The sequence below is a fragment of the Etheostoma spectabile genome, chromosome 2, assembly GCF_008692095.1.
Source record: "Etheostoma spectabile isolate EspeVRDwgs_2016 chromosome 2, UIUC_Espe_1.0, whole genome shotgun sequence".
NCBI classification, from domain to species: domain Eukaryota; kingdom Metazoa; phylum Chordata; class Actinopteri; order Perciformes; family Percidae; genus Etheostoma; species Etheostoma spectabile.
In genome coordinates this window covers 10,027,348-10,049,603 of record NC_045734.1, presented here as the reverse complement: position 1 = coordinate 10,049,603, position 22,256 = coordinate 10,027,348, and the positions used below count along the sequence as shown (strand labels likewise).

The window sequence follows — 22,256 nt, the reverse complement described above, 5'->3', positions numbered from 1 at the left end:
GTAGGCTATTGTGGAGTGTAAAAGTTAATAAACATTGCACTTGGTTTTGTGTTAACCTTGGGCCATGTAAAAGTGTGAAAGTTGGAGGGGTTTTAAAGCACCAATTAATGTTCAATAATAATGTTAGGGTTGCATTAACGTTCTACCTGTTTTTGACGAGTAACATAAAAAATGTTAGCTGATAGCTAGCTAGCTAGTTAGCTGGTCACAAATCTTTGTCTTGTTAACGCCATAGCATGTCAACAGCGAGGAGCACAGTTTGAACAGAAGGCACGCTTTTGCTTAAGTTATTAATGTTAACGTTACCTTAATTGACAATGTCTTTTGAAAACCGTTGGAAATGGGAAGATTAACGTTTGTAAACATCGTTAGGTAGCATTACATTTACAGTACAGGTGGTTAACTTGACATAAGTCAAAGTTACAGTGGCTTGTGGGGTAATTTACATTCTAGCTAACAAATAACTTCGTTGGCTGTGGACACGGGTTACCACTAACGTTAGCTTACAGTTAATAGTTAGCTAGCTAAATAATCATATTTTACTGATAGAACTAAACCTTTTAAAATGACGGTTCACCCAAATTACAACAGCCAAACTCACTCTTGATATATCAGTGCCATGTATTATATGTTGTTTTATTACTTTTGAATTTCTTCAAATGTAATGTTTCAGGGCTTGGACCAGCACAAACCAAATTACATTTAACCACATGGCGGAGGCAGCAACATCAGGGATGGATATACCAAAAGAAAACCCAAATTGAATGGACAAGATTTCTTCTTTTTTGGAAGGTGCTTTATTATTATTTTATTCAAAGGTGTTGCTTGGTAACCTGATATTTGAGCACTCACCCTTATTATAGTCTTTATCCCATGGGTGTATAAGAAAGCTTTATCCACTGCTAAGGACTGAAAAATATACTACAAGAGGCCTGTAGTTTTAATAGACATTGAAAGAAAGATAGCTTCAGTAGTATGTGCAGTAGGCTATCACGAGGAAGGTAGCTCCACTTTCTTGTACTGACATCTAGTGGTCAAACAGAAAAACTATGGAACAACACCATGGTGTTTTCAAGTTTCAACTTTTTAAGTCACAAATTAGAAAGCCTACTTTACATTTTTTACTGGGAACTTTTAGATTTTGGATACATTTTCGCTGCCGTTCCATTGACCAATGTGATCCAGCATACTGATACTTTTCTTTATTGTTTTTGTTTGTAAAATTGTCTTGTATATATACATACACATATATATATATATATATTTTGCATAACTGAAACCGCTAATTTACTTTAGACCAAATCACATAATATTTCAAATGGTAATTTATCCGCTGTATTCATATCAGTAATATCAGGGTACTTGTGGCATCTGTTCAAGGTTTAAAAAAGTTAAATTTTAAATATATTCGGTCTCATTTGGAGGAAACTATGATGTCACTACTTTTCAAACTGATATTTCCTTATATATCTACATTATTTATATCTGAGAAATTCAGAATGGTGCACTAACTGTGCCCGCTCAACAAAAACAAAAATGCCAATGTTAATTATATCTTAAAGTAGATGAAGCATTACAATACACGTTGTCTATTATATTCTGTTGTGTTTTTCCTCACCATGCTTGAGGAGATGCTCCACCATTCTTCGCAACACCAGAGGCACACCATCCTCCACCAGGCCTTTCTCCTGCAGCTCAAACAAGGACACTCCAAACAGCTTGGTGTGCTTGGCTGTCACTGTCCTGGGTTGCTGTATGGGTATTTGGACCATCTTCTTAATGTCTTCTTTAACCTGCACTGCTGTCTTGTTGTGCTGCGGGGAGAAGAGCAGAAAGCAGCAGTCAGCACCGGCACTATGGGAACAGAAAGGAGTCCTGCAGCCAACATCAGGTTAGACACCACAGAGACACCTGTCCTGGAGGAGGGAGGCTCACTCTGCTCAATAGACTTGAGCGTGTGTGTGTGTGTGTGTGTGTGTGTGTGTGTGTGTGTGTGTGTGTGTGTGTGTGTGAGAGAGAAGGGAAGGGCTGACCGTTCATGTGTTGCTAAAACAAATATCAAGTTACCACGCAACACCTTTGGTGGAAGGCATTACACAAATGGACATATGTACACACATGCAGACATATATGTTCAGGTGAGGTGATGGCCAGCTGTCTTAACCATGAATAATAATTATATCAATAATAATTTTAATGGATAGTTTGCTGAGAACTGGAAGGTATTAGTTTATTGCCCCATTCCTCTCAGTGGACAAGCCTTGTAAACTAGAACCTGAGTCAGAGCCAGTGCATGTATAAAGGGTGTAAATTCACCAGCTGTTAAGTATGTCTTATCTTCTTACTTATGAAAGCAAACAGTATCTCTACATACACATGTACAGTAGATGCATAGACAGTACAATGCACACTGAGTGTAATCACTAAGTGCGCACACAATCTCCTTCATTTAATGAGCCAACATTGGATGGAGCAGGGTAAGTTACTGATTCGACAGGCCCATTTAACGACAGCATAAAGCATTTCTACCTTTGTTTAGTCAGAACGAGGAAAAAGAAAGTTAAAACACACAAACCAGACGCAGGATTCAGACACTGGGTGAGGAGGAAAAGACTTCCTGCACATCAGAGCAACACAGTTTTACTCTTGTATCCATAGCTACGACTGCACCACGTGACATATTGTTGTTCCAGAGTTCACTACTTCAAATGAGTGAACTGACCCACACAGTGAAATGAGAGGCCTTGGCCTATGATTTTGTCACAATGAGGTCCACAGTGACACAGTGGGTTATCCGTGTTGGGGAGGTAAAAGTGGTCTGTGAAGAGCAAGCACCACTGAAGTTAGCTATGTGGCAAATTGTTTAGACAGAATCTATAAAAGCATGTGGCACACTTAGATCATCTGACCAAAAACCCACCTCACAGATGGTGCTAAGACGGCTAAGAAGACAAAATCTTTTCCATGGCAGATGCTCTGGCAGCGTTAATACAACATGCATCAGACAAGATGGGGCAGACAATGTGTTAATGGTGCTCAGTCATCCGCTCCTTTCTGACAGGTGCATAGAAATATGCCAATTACACCTTCCTGATGAATGTAAAATGGTAAATAAGTACTGAATTTCAATTCTGTACTGCTTCATGCTTGGGTGGCTGCCTTAAAGTAGCACTACCTAATAAGCAAAACTGCCCTGTAGTTTAATATAAATAATAATAATAAAGTGGCTTGGTCTAATTGTTTGAATATTTTTAACCGTATGGTAGAAGTAAGATGATCATGAAATCTACTTTTTTAAGTCTGATTTGTCTTTATGATGTAGAAGTTTGATAATACAGCTTTAATGACGGTGTTTTTTAAATCAATACATGACTTAGATTAACAGATTACACATCTTTTTAGTATACTGTACAGGCCACAGCACAGTTTAAGGGCCTGAACCTTTTAGGGCTGCAAACTGGCTCCACTACCTCTACTACTACTACTACTACTACTACTACTACTACTACCACTACTAATGCAGGTGTTCAAGAGTTAAGCCGGTCTGAGCTAGGCCTGATTATGATAGGCCCTACGGAACAGATGTCCCCTAAATTTGTTCTAAATTCTTGCTAACACAAATATTTTGACAGCTATAACCTCACATTGGTTTTATCAGTCTGCAAACACTGATGTAAGTCACCATGAACACCTACATTTGCCATTAAAAACAGTCAATCAATCAATAAATTAATGTTTTATGTCACATGAAATCGAGGTATACTAATGAGGTATAACTACAGTGAAATGTTATCCCATCAGCTCCTTGTGCATGATTCATCATAAAGCAGAATGTGGCCATCAGATCTTCAGACTGCTGCGTGTCTTAAGTATTGTGACAGTGATCCAGTGATCTGTCACAAGCATATGGTTCTGGCCTGACCTGGTTGTCACCTAAGATCCATTCAGGTAAATTGCCAATAGCATATCTAAAACAATTTAAAAAGGTAATTTACTATGTCAACAAACCCCAACTAAGACCAAAATAGGATCAACAGCTTTAAAAAGAGATATCCAAGAAGCAACAGGCAATTCATACAAGTGGTTAATTCTGACTGCAATATGCAAAATAAATAGGAAACAGCATGCATATAAAATAATAACTTTACAAAGCAGTACTTGAACACATTTAGAGAAAAGATTATTTCTAAGAATGGCAAAAATTGGGCCAATTACCCAATAAACACCGACATAGAAAATGCAAAGTCTGAAAATAGAAAGGTGTAAGACTAATCAAACCACAAGGCTCCTCGAAAAACCCTAAACACACACACACACACACACACACACACACACACACACACACACACACACACACACACACACACACACACACACTTATATAAAATTATTCCTGGAGGACTGACACAGTGATTTAACATGACAGATGGTGCTTTTTGTAGTAAGTGATATTCTGCAAGTGTGTAAATTACAATTGAGAAAACAATCATCAGAGGGGACCACTTTGTAGACAGCATATATGTGATTTGTGTTCCCACCTTCACCACAAAGCTGAGGTGAAGTGCAGCACCACATGTAAACCCTGGGTGTGAGAAGGGCCCTGACAAACATATGCGTTTGCTTTTTTGTGGAAGTGTGAACATAACTATAAAGTAAGCATATAGAAACATCACACTTCTCCATCTGAGCTATCACTCCACCAATTTAAAGCACTGTAATTGATATTTGGAATTGAAAAGTCTTTACAGTCAATTTTGAGGGTTTTGTTAAGTTGTCTCTTGGCAACACAAACAGCTGTAGGGCCAGTGTGAGCCCAAAAAGAAAAAAAGATACACTTCCTGTTGGTACCTATTTTCCTCTATTGTTTACCAGGACAGTCTGTTGTTATTAGCCTAATAATGCTCATCCCCTCCCACCCCTCCCCCATCCTTCAAACATTTTCACACTACAACTTCTTGCAGTGAGAAAGAAACCTATTGCCAAGAGACTATAAAAGGAGCTAATGACTGTTGAAAGTCTGCTTTCTTGCCTTGAGAAGTGTTTCAAACATTTCCAGTATCAGGTCAAAATACATTATAGAAACATGTTGTGCAGTTTAAGTTGACTTAAGTTAACTTGCTCACGGAAAGGATAGCAAGCCCAAGCATGTGGCCTCCTTCCCTGGGCCCTCCAGCCTCTCCCTCCCCCTTGCCTCTGACTCTCTATGTGGGTGGTCATTGAAGCAACTGGTAGCAAAAGCACCACAGCTGCTCAAGTCAAAGAAATTACTGCTAGAGACACATTTTTAAAAAGTACACAGAAAGTAGACTGTTAAAGAGGTTTAGTTCTTGTAAGATTTTTATTTATTATTACATAATATACTATTTCCATTAATGGAAAGTGACCTCATTGAGGTCCTGAATCATTGCTTGGAATAAATGACAGCTGTGGACAGGAAACTAGGAGCTCACCGTGTGTGTGCATCCCAATTTATTCTCCTGTATTTTTTTCATGTATTTAGTGAGCAGTTTAACGAAGCGAGAGAAAGCTTGTTTTACTGCGGGAAGAAGAAACTTGTTCCTGCTTGACATTTAAAAAAAGCCACCAGAACATTCAACACCATCCCAAAGGAGTGTGCAGACTGACACTGCACAACAACACAGCCCCGTTATGCATTCTTTAGCCCTTAATCACAGGTTAAATGGGAAGTCTTTGAGCCAACTCAGGCTCTGTAGTTTTTACTCACACAGATGGTCAGAGCTCCTGCCCCCATTCTTTCAAAGAAGAAACGCCTGCAGAGGCAAAGATGTAGGGGAAAACTGCTGCTATCCTCCCTCCTCCTCTCCTCACTCTGTTCCAGGACACACTCTTGGACTTTGCCCAGTGGTGGGAATCCCTTTCACCTTAAAATTAGCCATCCAAATGCTCCAAAAACCCAACACAGATAATCCACGGCAGCAGAGAGTATAAAACCATGCTGTCAATACCGGCAGACTGTAGCTATCCAACCCATGAGCACAGATTAGTGATTGTCTCTTTCTCTTCCTCCCTCTTTATTCCCCTCTCTCCTCCTAGGCTGAAATCTGAGCTGAGCTCTCCCATTGGCTGAGGGGCCTGGTCATGTGATTAAGGGGTTAAAATCCAAAAGAGGGAAGAAAAGAGGAGGGAGCTTGTAAGCACTGAGGGGTCTGCCTGAAGAGAAACTTAAAGGCATGATGTCAAAACTGAAGGAGTGCTAAAAGAAAAATAAATATAAGGACATTTATTTTTTTTATTTTAAAGAATAAAACACGGCTGCAATGTTTACCATAAATTTGTAAATTGAACAATTGCAATTGCATAATAGCATGATTGTAATTATATTATAATTAGACACTTGATTGTATTTTGAATCTGAAATATAGGAAAGCACAGAAAAAGAATTGCATAGAAACATATTGCTCCATTTGCAAAAATGCAGCTCTCTAACTTTAGAGAAAATATGTAGAATTGTTTGTAAAGATTTATGAAATAGTAAATAAAGTATTAAATAAAAGTTGTTCTGATACCATTTTCTCACTGTCAGAAATAACGGGAAGTTTAGGGGTACAACGGCTTGTTAATGGGACAATAGTCTCTAAGGTACAGCTGTTGTACTCTTAACACTAACTTGGGAACATATATATTAATTTTTGGCTCTCAAAAAGGAATACATAGTTTTCCTACAGGACAGAAATTGACTCATATTGTACCCCTAGTTCTGCCAGAGAAGAGGCCTTATAGCTTAACAGTATCAGTCATCATACAAGCAATACTTACTGGTGAACCCTAAATAAAAAGCTACAATGACTTTAAACTGAAATTAACAACCATCACTGTCAAAATATTTATTTTTAGGGTATGAGCTTTAGTTGGTTTTGCCACTTTCATACATAAATTTCTTGACGTTGTCATTGATCCAGTCACTGAAGGCAGAGACGCGGGTGAACACTGAGGGTTTCTTGTCTTTGATGCACCCCTGCGGTCCAAAGCTGACGACCCCATGCACCTCCCAGGTTGTGTTTATCCCAGAGGTATCCGCACAGGTGAAAGGACCTCCGGAGTCACCCTACGGGAGAGCATGATAAGTAAATCACCAAAGATTCACTGCACTGGTAAGATGATGCATTGGTGAACATTTAATGTTGACAGCTCACTATAATTCACCGTAAATTAATCTCTGTTCCCTGGAATTTGTAAAGGTCAATCTTTATAAAAAGGGAGGCAAATGTTACTGTTGTGTTTTATGAAGCTCTTTTGACATATTTTTATATGTCAAAAGAGCTTTATAGTACTGTTCTGAAGGGTTTTTCTGAAGGGTCCCTGCATGCACATTCGCTTATTATGGCAAACAAATGATGTTCCTGTGTTCTTTTGTCCAATTACTGTACGCCTGAATAGCGCTCAGCCATTTGCGATCAAGGCTGACTGATCACAAACAAAACGGTTTACATAAAAGACAACCCAATCATGAAAGGCCAGGACCCTAACGTAATGTGTGAGAGAAAAGCTTGTCGATAATGTCAATAACCAAGTACCATCCTTGCCTTAAAACATCCCAGTGAATCAATTTAAACCGTTTTCTTTTTATAAATGTGGTCTCTTACCTGGCAGGCTGACTTAAGCTCATCTGGGGACTCATAGCCAGCACAGATCATAGAGGGTCTGAGTGTGTCCCACCAGTAGGCAGGCTTACTGCAGGTCTGGAAGTCAACAATAGGAAGAGCTGCCTGATTTAGCTTCTTCGACACTTGGGGAAACAGGTTACCTAAGACAGTGATGAGTAAAAAGTAAAAGTTCATATTGTTTTAGAAGGCATAGACACAGAGATACACACATTTAAACCAGTTTAATCATCTAACTATCCTAACTGTCCTGATTACTGTCTTTAGTAATCAAGTCAAGGCCTCAGCAAGTTTTGTGCACATGCCAGATCAATTTGATAATGAGATTTCAGATGTCAGATTTTCCTAAGTCACAATACTCATCATGAAGAACACAGAGCACAATAAAAAAAGGTAATTTTTTCAATTGAAATGAAAAACAGTAAAAGTACTAAACAAAAGATGAAGATACTAATACAACTAAAGTTACTTGAAGTTCCCAAAGTAGCATTATAACTACAGTTCTTTCACAGGAAACTGAAATGCACGATCACTTCTACCTTTCTCGTCTCCCCAGCCGGTGACAAAGCAAGGTGTCCCAGCAGCCATCACAGCTCCAGGTGTGGGCAGACAGATGGGGCTGATCTCCCTTGTCATATTGACAGGCTCGGCCAAATGTACCAACGCTATGTCATTGGTGATGTCAGTGCGATCCTGCTCGTAAACAAACCCCTCGTGGCGGATGATACCATCCACCTTGTAGCATTTCTCTGCCGAGGGAATGTCCATGGAGGAGTTCATGTGGTGCTTCCCCAAACACATGCGCCAGAAAGAGGGGTTATTCAGTGGGCTGGAAAGCATGAGAAAAGCGCGTGTACATTGTCACATCGTTGTTTGGATCATTATTATGTAAAAATATGAATTATAGCTACTTTCAAGACCTGAGAGCTTTAAAAATGGCATAAGTGTTTTTGTAGTTCTATCTTACAACATGAAACAGTGGGCAGCAGTTAGAATCCAATCTTTGTGAATCAAAGACCCTCCACAGCCGTGCATGTAAGGTATGGGAAACAATGGTGAAGCCTGTGGAGGAGAAATATACATTTATGCAAAATAAAAGCTCTCCTCTATGACTGTTAATCAGGCACACAGAGAAACAGGAGTTGGCATTACCTGCATGGAGACTTGCCAGGGCCAGGAGTGGGGGATCGCCTCCTCCCCATTAACCACCCTTGGGGTGGCTGTATTGGGTGTCACTGCTGGGTTTCCACAATTTACCGGCCAGTCTGGGAAGAGAAAACAATACAATAAAATTATATTTTGAATAAGCTTTAATTTGTTACAATTTATTCAACCTGTATTTATACAGGTAGCTTCAATGGCACAATCAGTTAAAACTTCAAAATCAGAAATCAGGTGATCCAGTTTCAGATCCCATAACAGTTTATTCCATCTAAGGAGAGCAACTAGTTATTGTTTTTTAAATTATTTACCAAGCTCCAATTTGAAACTGGGAACCTCCATGAGATCACCACACACACATTAGAGACATGGCTGCTATGAGTTAAGAGCTGCTATGAGCCTACACTCACTGATAGTGACTTTGTCCCATGGGTTAGGAGGTGGAGGAGGTAAAGTTGGGATAACACTGGCATCAGTGGTCCAATAACCACGAAAACCCATCTGTTGATTGGCTCCGTTACTAAGGAAGCGAATGACTACTGTGTTGCTAGGGATGGTAATGTTGGGTGGAGGGGCGAAGCCGCAGAATCGACCTGCAGAACAGACAAGAAATAAAGAGGTTTTTTTACCATTGTGCAGGCATTGATACTGATAACAACACTAACCTGTACAGGAAATAATAATAATTTAAAAAAAAAACAGAACACTAAATGGACAGGAGGATCTGTTGTACAATTACCAACCTAGTGATGCCATGCTTTCTCCATGTAAGATTTCAATGTAGTCCACACAGTTTCCAAACATGTTTGCAGCTTGCAGCTCAAAGTGAGTAAAGCCTATATGGACACTTTTTGCTAAAGGAATGGTGATACGCCATGTACACACAGACTGGGCTTGGTAGTCATTGGGCCAATTGGGAGAGGTGATTTCACCCTGAGCACTGCTGAAGCTTCCTCCACATGGAGCTGTGCGTTTAGGATAGGAAAGAGAGAGAGAAAAAAAAGGAGAGGAGAAGATGAGATTCATTAATTTTGCCCAGAAGCTATTTCTTCAGTGTTATTTTAGGAACACTTTCCTCCTGTCTTACCCTCTGTAGAGTCCACTGCCCTCCAGGTGGCAGTAAAGCCTGTGTCCACCACCTTGTCATTGGAGGAGAAGCTGATGTGAAGAGTGTCTCCATCACTCACCAGGTCTTTTGGGGGTACATGGCTGCAATGTGTGCCTGAGCAGAAAGAACACGAAGAGAACTGTTAGGGTGACTTTTCTACTTGACTACTTTCTACTTTTCTTGTCTTTTTATATTATACATGCACAGCGTATATAGATCTACTGTAAGGCTGAGACATAGGTTATACTGTAAGTGAGACAGCAGTAGGCTCAGAGCACCTTCAAGCGTGTTTTTATACCACATTAGTGCTTGGTAAAAATCTGAAGGGAAACACACATCTTTTCTAGAAAGGTGCAGGCAAACATAAAAAAGAGAATGGGAAAGCTGTACACTCTATGCAAGCCTATGCAATTATTTATTTCAACTACTTAGGCAATTTATGTATTGTATATTACATTTTTTGCAGTGGTGGCCTAAAGGATAGAAAAGCGAGCTTGTGACCGGGAAGTCGTTGGTCCAATCCCCATGTCGACATGATTAATCTGGTGGGGAAAGTGAAAGAGCAGCACTTTCCCCTCTATCATTACCACCACTAAGGTGCCCTTGAGCAAGGCCCTTAAACCCAAGCGCTTTAAGTGCTCAGTGGACCGTTGATCAGATGGTAATTGTACTGGGCAGTTTCCAGGAGTGAACGTGTAAATATGTAATGTGATAAGGGCGTTCCTGCAAAAGAGAGTCTTCCGCTCAGCAAACCTTCCCTGAATAAAAAGTAAAATTAAAAAGATAATAACATGTATATTTACTTAGACGACAAAGCCGACAGACACAAGTTTTAGCCATCTTAGCAGCATGGCTACATGGATGGCAAGGTTGGGTGGTCCAGTACCACTTTGGTCCAGACTGAAATTTGGCTATCAGATGGAATACCATTACATTCGTAAAGACATTTATTGTCTCGTGAGGATGAACGCTACTAACTTTGTTTTTACTCTGACCTTATCTATAGCACCACCATGAGGTTGATATTTGTGGCTCAGAGTAAAATAGTATGTTATTTACACATAGTAATAAACTGCAGTAACTGCGATGTAACATAAAGCAAACTTATCACATCAGTGATTGAGCAAATACATAATCCGCTGAGAAATAAAGAGCCAGATATTCACATACCTAGATTTCCTATTCTGTCTGTGAGCCGGACTTTATCATTTATGCACAGCTGACTCTCCTCCAGGGAGAAATTGTGGAAATGGAGGTGGACCAGTTTGCCAAGGGGTGCCCGGATGCTCCACTGGCAGTGGGCTTTGTTGTTGTAGCTGTCAGGGTAACCCATAGAGGACACAATGCCTCCTGTGCCAGTCAAGTCCTTTGGCCCTCCGCAGCCTGATGCTACACGGGGAGGAGAGAAGGAGAAACCAGCAATACATATTAGTACTAGATATTTAGTTTGTGATGAAAGTGGGTCAAAGTAGACCAGCTGGATTCATACTGTGCTCATTGTAGATGTCTCTGCGGATGACATTTTTGATCCAGGGGAGGTAGGCAGAGGAGCGGGTGAATACGGAGGGCTTCTTATTCATAATGCATCCAATAGGGCCAAAGCTGGTTATACCATGAACTTCCCAGGAACCACTGGGGCTATCCTGACACACCAGAGGACCACCTGAATCTCCCTGTTAAAGTCACAAATCAACATCCAAAACACCATTAGCATTTTGTCAAATATCATCTGTGTAAAGTAAGATGCAAAAACGTTCATCTCATTAATGATCAGAACGGTGTAACACCATTGTCATCTAGTGTGGTAGGACTTGTTTTACCTGACACACAGACTTGAGCTCATCAGGCAGGGTATAACCACAGCAGATCATGGAGGTCTTGACCTGGAACCACCAATAATCCATCCTCTTGCAGGTATCATACGGCACAACAGGCAGGGCGACCTGGTTAAGGGCCTCTGCAACTTTAGCATTCAATGAATCACCTGACAATCACAAAAAAACAATTCAGATGGTTACAAAAAATATCAACTTGACACACTGAGGAGCATAAACACAGGAGGTATTTGCACATTAAGTCCAGCAGGGGGCATGCAAACTATGCAACATTTAATTTTCAACTCATTATGTGAGTGTCTCCTGAGGTGGTGTGTTATTTTATTATTTTAATTTCAAACATGAAACAGAAACAGCACCAGTCTCATCTCCCCAGCCGGTGGCGTAGCACTTCCTGCCTGCAGGTAGGACTTCCTCTTCAGAGGGAAGGCAGGCGTACGAAATCTCATCACTGGGCATCACCTCCCCGTCCAATCTGACCAGGGCAATGTCAAACTCCACCGTGGGCACTGTGGGATACTTGAAGCCCTCATGGCGATAGATACCAGACACATTGAAGCAGTATTCACTCGACTCTGTGTAGGTCAGGTTGTGTTTGCCGAGGCACATGCGCCAGCGCTGCAGCTCATCAGCATAGCTTGGTAAGAAATCAGCAGATTAATCAATAATAATACCTCACAGTTTACAGTAAACACACAGGCCACCTCGAGATAACATTTCATTGGAATTGTACCTCGTACAATTTCATGTGACAAATAAAATTAATTGATGTATTGATTGATGTATAGATTGATTGGTTGAGATGTATATCACTGTTACTGCGCCATATACAACAACTCTAGTTTTACAAAAAAACATACATTGATACCGTACACAGCTTATTCTAAATTAGCTGTGGTTCATAACCTTTATACATATTTGCTCAGAGCAGAAAACAATATAGTGAATAGGCTTCACCGTTCAGCAGCATCTCTCTCCACTGTAGACCATTAGCCAAGGCGCTGAGGCATCCCTAACGAAGCATTGCTTTTGCACTATGATAAGCCCATAAAGGTAAAATCACAGATCCTAACAACTGCCTTCTGAGATTATGCAAAGTTTGAATAAACTTTGAAGAAAAAAGTGGCATTTAAATCCAGAATTACTTCATTGTACAAAGCTCTTGTTAAAAAAATGACTTTAGCAACTAACATTTCTAAAATGAAAAAAAAATAAAATTGTTAACTGTACACATACGGTATGTAAGAAAGATGAAACAGAATATTTACTTTATAAAGCAGTGGGCTGCTGTAAGTACCCAGTTCTTATGAATAAGAGTACCACCACAGGTATGGAAGAATGTTGGTTCTGGACGACTGGCCGGCCAGACCTGAAACAAACACACACCGAGAAGCAGAGAATAAGTCATTAGAGATATTTGCATACTCATCATTGAAGACACAATGTACTGATCAATTTTTGAAAGCGTATGTCAATTATTAATATGAGATATAGAAAGGAGAGATGAGGATAGTAAAAATGACTTGCCCTTTTGCTATCATTGACATGTTATGCTGTAAATGAATCTTTATGTGAATTCTCTACATCTATTAGTGGTAGTCTCTTACTTGCATGGACACTTGCCAGGGCCAGGAGTGTGGCGTGGCAGCCTCTCCGTTCACAATGCGCGACACGACAGGAGGAATGGCTGGTTTCCCACATGTACTGGGCCAGTCTAGGAAATAGGGGAAAATAAACATTGTAATCAATCCTGCGTCTGGTTGTCTGTGCATGTTTTCATTTGTTTGGGGTTTTGTTTGTGTATAAACAAAGCCTGAATATACAGTACATATCTGCAGCTTACAGATAAGCCCGGGTGTTGCAGGGCTTTGAATTACTGGCACTTATGCTGTCATTATAAGCTGTCATTAATATTTTTTTAAATAGCACCATACTGCTGCTGCAAAAAAAACTATCAGTCATGAACCAGACTTTAAAAGAAAAATCTCTTTTTCCAGGCCAGACTCCTTGACAACATCAGTACGCTTAAAGATATACATTTTTTTTGGTCGTCCAAGGAGTTGACATTTAATTGTCCCAGTCACTCTTACAGCATGACACATTGTGTCCCTTTACATCTCACTCTCTCTCTGTCTTCCTTCGCCCAGCACCAAGAGTTGGGCTGGTCAGAAGCTGGATGGAAACAAACCCCAGAGGCAGCAGAGTCCATCTATAAAACTCTATTTCAGCAATTGGCTTGGCAGGCACCTGGGGCTCATCGCTGAGCAAAGAATGAGGATCGGGTGACAGCTAGCTAGAAAGAAAAGTGAAGCACCAGGCCACATCACATTGTGTTCTCAGCATATCATGTCACCTTGTTTAACTGCATATCTAGGCAGAGCAAGGGGGAAATGAGATTTAGGGTGTGAAGAAGGGGTGAGGTTGGAAGGAAGCATGAATCAGATGAATATAAGGCGGGCCTCTGAAACTAATGTTTGTCATTGGGACCGATTATTGCTCTGCTAACCTGAAGATATTGTATGATATAGCTAGAGAGATCAAGAAACCCAACATATCAGATATAAATTAGTAGTTTAGTCCATAAAATGTCAAACAGTTAAGAAAAATGACCACTACAATTTTCCTGAATCCCAGATCATTGCTTAAAATGACCTGCTGTGTCTAAACAACAGGCCCAGACTTAAAGGGATTAAGTGTACATTGATATAAAAAAGCAAATCCTCACATTTAAGTAGATGAAACTTGCATTTTTTGTGTTGCATTGTCACCTGATAACTGTATTGAATGAATTATTGAAATGGTTGACTAATTGTTTCAGCACTTAATGTTAAAGCTACATTCATAAAAAATGTGTCCACTTAGGGGAAATTAAACAAGCCGAAAACACAATGTCTTGTTTATATATTATTGCCCTGTAAAGTTGTTATTGCAAATGTTTCAAATGAAATAGATACTCCACCTATGGGGATGCTGTCCCAGGGCTTGGGCTGAACAGGTGGCTCAGTGGGACCAGGCAAACTGGGGTTTGTTGTCCAGTAGGCCCTGAAGCCTTTGGACTCAGTAAACAAGTCTGTATGGAAGTTTAGCACCAGCCTACTGCCTCTCGTCTGGATGGTAGGAGGCAGGTTAGTCCCACAAAATGGACCTAAGATGTGTTAAAAGAATTAGTTTTCCATGATGAATAAAGTGACAAAGATGCTATACAAGTACTAGTGTAGATACAGAAACTGTTTTTTTTAAATTTACATTATAATGGTGTCAGTAGATTTGTGACTGCTTTTCCAATGTGATTAATTATCATGAAAAATATAAATGGTTAAAGAATCATGTAGTAATTCCACAAAGAAACTTACCGTGCGTTTGAAGCAGCGCATTAGTCAAACTATTGATCTCGTACACTTTTATGTTATCATAGCATTTGGATGTGAAGATGTCTTTTGCTTCTAGGTCAAAGTGGGTGAAATACAGTGTGATTTTCTTCCCCAAAGGCAAAGCGATGTTCCACATGCACTCGCTGTTAGCTTTGTAGTTCATAGGCCAGTTCTGGGACTTAATAACTCCCGTTTCCTCTGTGGAAGACATGCCACAGCCCTGGATTTCTAAAAAAGGAAGAGGGAGTGATTGATGCATGATCATAGTTAGATAAGTGTAGACGAGTTACAGTATCTGCCTGTGGAAAGAGGGAGTCTTGAGGAGTTAATCTCATCATCAAAATATGTAAACATAGGTTCATCTAAACTGGCAGCTTAATCTGTATCTGCTTGTTTCCATTTTTACTCATTTAGTTGTTGCTGATATACATGCAGAATAAAAAGTAACAAAGAAGCATTTCTGGGCATTAATATGGGCAGTGAAGGTAACTTACTACTACTACTTACTATTATTTACTCAAGTACTCATGTCCTTAATAGAGTTTGTATAGTTGTTAGATATTTGTACTTTAATTGTTTAGTATGGTCATTTATTGGCTCTGCACTCCCTTACATGTTTTCCATGATAAAATGTTTTACATAAAAAAATACTCAACTAATACAAAATGATTGATATTTGACATATATATTAGACTGTACAACTGTATAATAGTTGAAAGCTGCACTTTGACCATCAACTACATGCCTGTACCATTAAATATATATTTTTTAATTCCCTTCTGTTTAATTAGTACTTTTGATACACACATACATTTTGCTGATAATTATTGTGAATTTTATTAAAGTCAGGACGTTTTCTTGCTATTGAGTACAGAATTTCTACACTGTTGTATTGCTACTTTTACAGATTTATAAATGTATAGATTTATAAACATGTATCTCTAATATACTTCCTTCACCTCTGCACATGGGGTCTCAAGTCAATTTTGTTTGTGATAATGACAATAAAGAACAAGATAAAGACGTTTTTATCTTGCTTTTTATGTTTCACATTGTACTCTGGCCTGTGCTTTCACAGAGTTGAGAGTTCACACTGCTTGTGCAATGACTGTGTTGTTTTTGTGAATGTGTGACAGAGGAGTGAGATGTTTTATGATTAGGCTAATGAGGTGTTGAGTGCCTCCGGTGTGAGCGTGTTCCTGTGTGTTCCTGTGTGTGTGTATTGTGTGCACATGCGTGTCCTTGATGTACCTGCAATATCCTCAGGATAGACAGCTTCCCACCTGGCAGAGAACCCTCTGTCTGTGAGGCGACTGTCGGACTGGAAGGTGACAAATATTGTGTCACTGGCACTGACCACCACTGGGGGAAGGATGTAGCCACAGTGTGTGCCTGAGGGAGAGGGAGAGGAAGGACGGAAGTAAAGTAAAAGCTGGTAGGTAAATGGTAAATGGAGAGAGCAGAGTCAGGAAGGGGGGATGGTTCAATAACAGATGAGAGGAGAGAGTGGTAATTTCTGTAAGCACTATTGAGTGTGAGTGAGGCTGAGTGCGTCAGGTGTGGGTAGTTGTTGATGGATGGGGATGCTAAAACTCTAACAAATGAAGGTGACTTCATTGTCTGTGAGCGTGACTTCATCAACACGTTGTGTTCAGCCCAAAAGCCTATGAAGCCAAAAGATAGCTAGCACAAACCAGTATTGTTTCTTTCATACATTTAATGCTATTAAAATGATTAAAATTCTGTTTATTTGTGCAGTGTAATCAACCTCTTAGCTAACATTAGCCACAATAAGCATCTGGTCATGCCAGACAAAATAAGGAGTGTGTTAATATTATCTATGATGCATTTATTTTCTTATGATTTTAAGTTTTAATTTGCAAAAGGAATACTGTGTTCTTTCTTTTTTTATAAATTACACATCCTGCTTTAAGGGATCTTTGAAGTTAATGTTTCTTCAGACTTATCAGGTTATTAAAACAGACGTTTACCTGCTTTTCATTTCCCAGGATTTTGCATATATACAAACCCACTGAAATAACAGGACGTACCACTCTCTTCACCAACTGTTCTTGAGAACTAAGCAACACATAAAGCTGTATCAGCAAGTGAATAATGGAGGTAATTTAAAGGTTAGCTTTAGCTAGATTCCTTGCAAAGAAGACCCTAATCAACAGTTTACAGCAGGGGCAGATATTGAGCTATACTGTGGTAGTCAAAGTCCTCATATTTAATGACTTATATGGTCTAAGCAGAAGCATATTAAATGTAAATGTGCTGTATTTATATAACACTTTTCTAGTCTTAACAACTACTCAAAGCGCTTTTACATCATACAGGAAACATTCACCATTCACACATGCCACCTGCTCATCAGATAAACACTCACACACATTCACACTCCAATGAGCAGCATCAGGGGCAACTCAGGGTTCAGTGTCTTGCCCAAGGACACTTTGACATGGGACTGTAGGGCCAAGGAATGAACCACTAACCTTCCGATTGGCAGGCAACCACTCTACCACTGAGCCACAGCCACCCAACAACTTTAACTGCCTGTTATTGTCCTTGTGTGCGGTGCTTGTCTTGGTTTCTGACAACCCAAATTCAAAATCAAAGAAGATGGGGAGTTTATAACCATTACTCCTTAGTGGCTGCTATTCTGGCTCCACAAGACACAGTAATGGCCCCAAAAAAGCAAATATCTTCTAAGAAGATCTGAGCTATATTTAGGAGTCAAAACACTAAGTTAAAGGCACACAGATATATAGAATGGAAAACTTGGACAAGATTAATTAATAAAAAGGACAACAAAAACATGAATTATTGTAAAAGAGTAAAATATTCACCTAACGTTCTGTAAGTATCTGAGATGACCAGTTTGTCCTCCTTGCATTGTCCAGTCTCTCCTGTGATGGCCATGTCAGTGATCTGCAGTTTAACCAGGAATCCTTTGGGCACAGATATCTTCCAGGAGATTTGTAGATGAGCAGGATATGGATTTGGGAATCCCAAGGACTGGATCACTCCTTTACGCCCATTAAGGATTATTGGAACACCACCTCCTGCCCAATAACAGACAACAAAAGCTGTGTTTTCTGTTCGTCTGAGCTCCATTTATTTTTTCCGTTTTTTCCCCACTCCATTTAGTTTATTCTATTTCTTTTTTTTAAATTGATGGACACAAGTTTGCTTTGATAGAAAACTGACCCATGAACAGATTTATTACATAGCCTAGTACCTTATTTGGCCACCGGAGAGAACTGGTCTGTCTGCCAATTGCTTTAGTAAAGTTATAAATAGATAAACCTCAAGGGGGATCGCCCCACTCCTACACACAGTGTTGCATTCATCCTTATTTGGTAGCTGTCACTTGAAGAAAATGCATGGGGAGGCATAACAGTTTTGTTAGATGTATCAACAAGCTCTCATTGGCCAGGAAACAACCTTCATAGATCATTTGAGAACATTTGTAATGATATTATTGTGCATCAGTATTAACGTTCAAGAGATAACTAATTTGGCATTCTGATAAATAGTTCTTAGTGAAAAAATGAGATGGGTGATGGAAATTGTTCTTGGGAAACTGATTCAGCTACATGGATATTGATGCTGTTATTTGCTAGTAAAGCAATCAAATATATCTGATATATTTCAAATTAAAATAAAAACATGCAGGCAAGGGTAGGTCGGCTGAAAAAAAGTAAATAAAATCATCTGTCATTGAAGTATGAGTAAATATAGATGGATGATTTATTTTAAGAGTACAAGAGGGACATTAAACAGAAAGGTTTGGAGCAAATGCTTACCAGAAGATGTGGGAGGTGGAGAGGTTTGTGTGGTGGGTCTGGGTGTTGTCTGTGGGGTTGATGTTGTTGTGGAAGGAGTAACAGGTGGAAGGCTGGACTTGGTGTAAGTTGCTCTGAATCCTTTAGAAGTCAAACTGTTGTCGGATTTGAAGCGGACCACCATTGTGTTGCGACTGGACTCCACTGGCTTTGGCACCTTCCCGCCACAGAATTTACCTTTGATGGATTATATGTATATACGTGAGAATTGAGCAATAACAGCAACACCCCCAAATTTCAATTTAGATAGTTGACAATTAATCAGTGCTGCTTTAACAATGAAGTCTCAGCAGACAGATTTACATTCATTAAGTTTAAAATAGACTCCAGAACCTCTGTTCCTTGTACAACTTCTCAAACTTTTAATTGAGCTCATCTTTTATTCATTGGTAATGTTGAACAAAGGCCACAGTCTGAAATTCCATCCCTTAGCATTATGATGGTTTACCCAGCTTTGACATAATCTGGGCTGATGTGTGAAAATATTGTGGTTTATTTTAAAACCCCTTACTGAATGAAGAAGAGCCGGCCGTGTGGCCATCGTAGACCTGAACAAAGTCTCCACACACCTCAGGGACCAGGTCAAAGGAAGTAAATGTCAGTCGAACCCTCTCGCCTTCAGGCACCGTGATTCTCCACTGATCCAACATGGAAATAAAACACGCACACACACACACACACACACACACACACACACACACACACACACACACACACACACACACACACACACACACACACACACACACACACACACACACACACACACACACACACACACACACACACACACACACACACACACACACACACACACACACACACACACAGATTTCCCCAAATCATTTTGGATCCTCATGGTTACAACGTGCACTGCATTTGACACACTCTCATTCATAACTATTTTTTATCACTGATCTGCTCTTGTTTGGACAGCTGGTGATCTGTCAAGCTAAACCAAACCAAGATTAAATCATGATGACAGCCAAATGACACCATATGACACCAAGTCCAAACCCAGCGTGCAAACCCTGACATGTACTCTGGTTAAATTAGATGCATTAATCATAGATCAAGATCACAAATGCTGTCAAGATTGAATGTGTTGAGCTTTGTTTTGAGGTAAATATGCATAGCTAATAGATTTACTTTGAGATGCTAATCTGAAATCTGAAATCTTTAGGTTTGTTTAGGACCACATGTTTATCAATACTAACAAACTGTGTTCCACATTAAAGTAAATGTAATATGATAATATTGAGGACATCTTCTTTGTTTTGAGCTGCTGTACAACACATTTCTCTAGAAACAAAACAAAAAAAACCTCTGTCTGACGGAAGTTTAAACCTGAATTCACCTCATCAATGTACTTTATTTAAGGAACATTCATAAATGTTAAAGGTAGCACTTATGTTAAATTAAAAACACAACATTGCAATCTGCAACGACCCAGAAATTAATTGATGAATTCTTCAATCCAATGACTAAGAGTACCAGTTAAATTAGGTATGTAAAGCTTTTACATAATTAAACAAGGAAAAACACCTGGTTAACTGAAATATACATATTTTACACATATCTGAAATAAATGAAAATCATAGAAATGGTGCATTCACATGCTCCTCTGACACCCAACGTCAAACAAACATGTACTTCTGTTCGGCTTGTTTTTGATATGATGTCAACCGGGCAAGTTGTGCACCGAAATCTTTTAACAATTTTGCAGATTGTTGTTGATGGGACCTAAGGGGGTGTTCACATGAATTTTCCCAATCAGGAACTAACTATTCAGATTATTCCAACAACACATGAATGCAGCAAGAGTAATAAAGACCTGCAAAACATATTTTGTTAGTCAGATGCAGGATAGCTATGTCTACTAACAGGACTACTCCTAACAGGAGTTAGCTTAGCAATTTGCTTAGCACGTGAATGTGAGTGCGTCATATGCCGAAGGCCTTGACAAAGCGTCGGTATTTGACGAGTTGGGGAATGGTTTGTGAGAGCTGTGGAGGCAATCCTAGACCACTACTTTTAGTATTTCAAGAACAGCCCTTTTAAATATTAATTTCCAGTCTGTTGTTTGCATCATGATGTAGATTGGATTGACTCCAAGAAATAGTTCTGAATGTCACGTAGGCAGGAAAAAGTCTAGAGACCAGGGTCAAGAAATGTTGACACAGAAAAATAGGGAACATACATTCCGTTTAACATACTAAGTAAAAATACTAGATTAAAAAAGAGTGTATTGAGATAAACGAAAAGTCATACACTACAACCTAACATTCTCAGATAAGGATCAGCAAAAAAAGAAGCAACTGTTACCATGTAGCTGTCACATTTGCTTTTATTGTGTCACCTTGCTCCTGTGTGTACCTGGTATAGTGCTCCATTCATGTAGTTCTGCTCTGGAAAGCTGGGGGTCATCAGTTCCCCCTGGTCACCTTGGAGAAAGCCACCAGCTCCGGCTATTTCTGTCAGCAGTAATGGAGGACAATTCAGTTCCACAAATCTCAACAATACCCGCAATACACCAGTCCAACCCCACCTACCCACCCCCGTTTTCATTTCCCTTCTCCTACGTCTCTCTTCATCCAGCATCTATTTCTATAACATTTACTTTAGGTCATTCACATACTTATAACACAGACATAATAATAATTATAATAATACATTTTATTTATAACGCCCTTTACATTTCAAATGAAATCTCACATCCAACATAATGCCAGAGCCAAGGCAAATTTGTCGCTGAATTGGATTCCCACTCATCATCTTACCTGGCGAGAGCTCTGGAGCAACAGCTTTGTAATGAGCCTTGAATCCTTGGTCTGTTTTTCTGTCATTGGTGTCGAAGTGAACTGTCAGGCGGTTTGTAAGTGACACCAGCGGCTTTGGTTTTGTGTAGCCACAGTATTTACCTACAAATTATGTAGAAAGAGACAATACAATTGTGCACAGCTTGTTCATCTGCAATGTTAATCTAAAAAGAAGTTGTATGTAGTTGGCTTGTTAGTATTGGAACATATTTACGAAGTGACTGTTAATATTACTTGTTGGAAAGTCAATCAAACAACTACAGAGACACTAAAAGACTTACATAGAGACAAAAGGTCCCCAAAATGACACAAAAAGACGAAACAACCACAAAAGACATAAAATGTTTTTCAGACTGGTTGTCTTGCTTCCATGTAGGAGGGGTTGGGGGCCCTTTTAAGCAAGGCAGCTTTATTTGTATAGCACATTTAAACAATTCTAAGTGCTTTACACAAAATCTGTTAAAAAACAGTTAAAAAATAAAAACAGATAAA

At 39.5% G+C, this 22,256-nt stretch overlaps 2 protein-coding genes and 1 long non-coding RNA gene across 12 annotated transcripts in view; 1 reads left to right on the top strand and 2 right to left on the bottom strand.

Moving 5' to 3' along the window:
• fam13a (family with sequence similarity 13 member A) overlaps positions 1-6,013 on the bottom strand; it is a 65,095-nt gene extending 59,082 nt beyond the window's left edge. For 5 of the 10 annotated variants that reach the window (XM_032538800.1, XM_032538790.1, XM_032538809.1 and 2 more), the window contains exons 1-2: positions 5,726-6,007; positions 1,619-1,814 (exon numbers count right to left, since the gene is read on the bottom strand). In XM_032538800.1, coding sequence (XP_032394691.1) covers positions 1,619-1,814; positions 5,726-5,752 — 223 coding nt within the window. In that variant the 5' untranslated portion in view covers positions 5,753-6,007. Of the gene's footprint in view, positions 1-852; positions 933-1,618; positions 1,815-5,725 lie in introns of those variants that run through there. The other 5 variants (XM_032538845.1, XM_032538837.1, XM_032538862.1 and 2 more) reach the window with 4 other exon arrangements.
• Positions 674-8,430, top strand: LOC116703895 (uncharacterized). Its single transcript, XR_004335537.1, has 4 exons — positions 674-792; positions 1,659-1,891; positions 6,921-7,112; positions 8,179-8,430. It is a non-coding gene; the product is annotated as an uncharacterized LOC116703895 (long non-coding RNA).
• zgc:154142 (cubilin) overlaps positions 6,831-22,256 on the bottom strand; it is a 19,534-nt gene continuing 4,108 nt past the window's right edge. Inside the window, exons 4-25 of the mRNA XM_032538781.1 lie at positions 21,726-21,866; positions 21,322-21,419; positions 19,457-19,583; positions 18,907-19,122; positions 17,947-18,162; positions 16,349-16,489; positions 15,080-15,325; positions 14,686-14,871; positions 13,334-13,440; positions 12,995-13,095; positions 12,086-12,363; positions 11,712-11,875; positions 11,381-11,564; positions 11,062-11,280; positions 9,871-10,005; positions 9,527-9,748; positions 9,194-9,376; positions 8,775-8,887; positions 8,590-8,684; positions 8,162-8,451; positions 7,605-7,765; positions 6,831-7,066 (exon numbers count right to left, since the gene is read on the bottom strand). Coding sequence (XP_032394672.1) covers positions 6,866-7,066; positions 7,605-7,765; positions 8,162-8,451; positions 8,590-8,684; positions 8,775-8,887; positions 9,194-9,376; positions 9,527-9,748; positions 9,871-10,005; positions 11,062-11,280; positions 11,381-11,564; positions 11,712-11,875; positions 12,086-12,363; positions 12,995-13,095; positions 13,334-13,440; positions 14,686-14,871; positions 15,080-15,325; positions 16,349-16,489; positions 17,947-18,162; positions 18,907-19,122; positions 19,457-19,583; positions 21,322-21,419; positions 21,726-21,866 — 3,824 coding nt within the window. The 3' untranslated portion in view covers positions 6,831-6,865. The remainder of the gene's footprint in view (positions 7,067-7,604; positions 7,766-8,161; positions 8,452-8,589; positions 8,685-8,774; positions 8,888-9,193; positions 9,377-9,526; positions 9,749-9,870; positions 10,006-11,061; positions 11,281-11,380; positions 11,565-11,711; positions 11,876-12,085; positions 12,364-12,994; positions 13,096-13,333; positions 13,441-14,685; positions 14,872-15,079; positions 15,326-16,348; positions 16,490-17,946; positions 18,163-18,906; positions 19,123-19,456; positions 19,584-21,321; positions 21,420-21,725; positions 21,867-22,256) is intronic.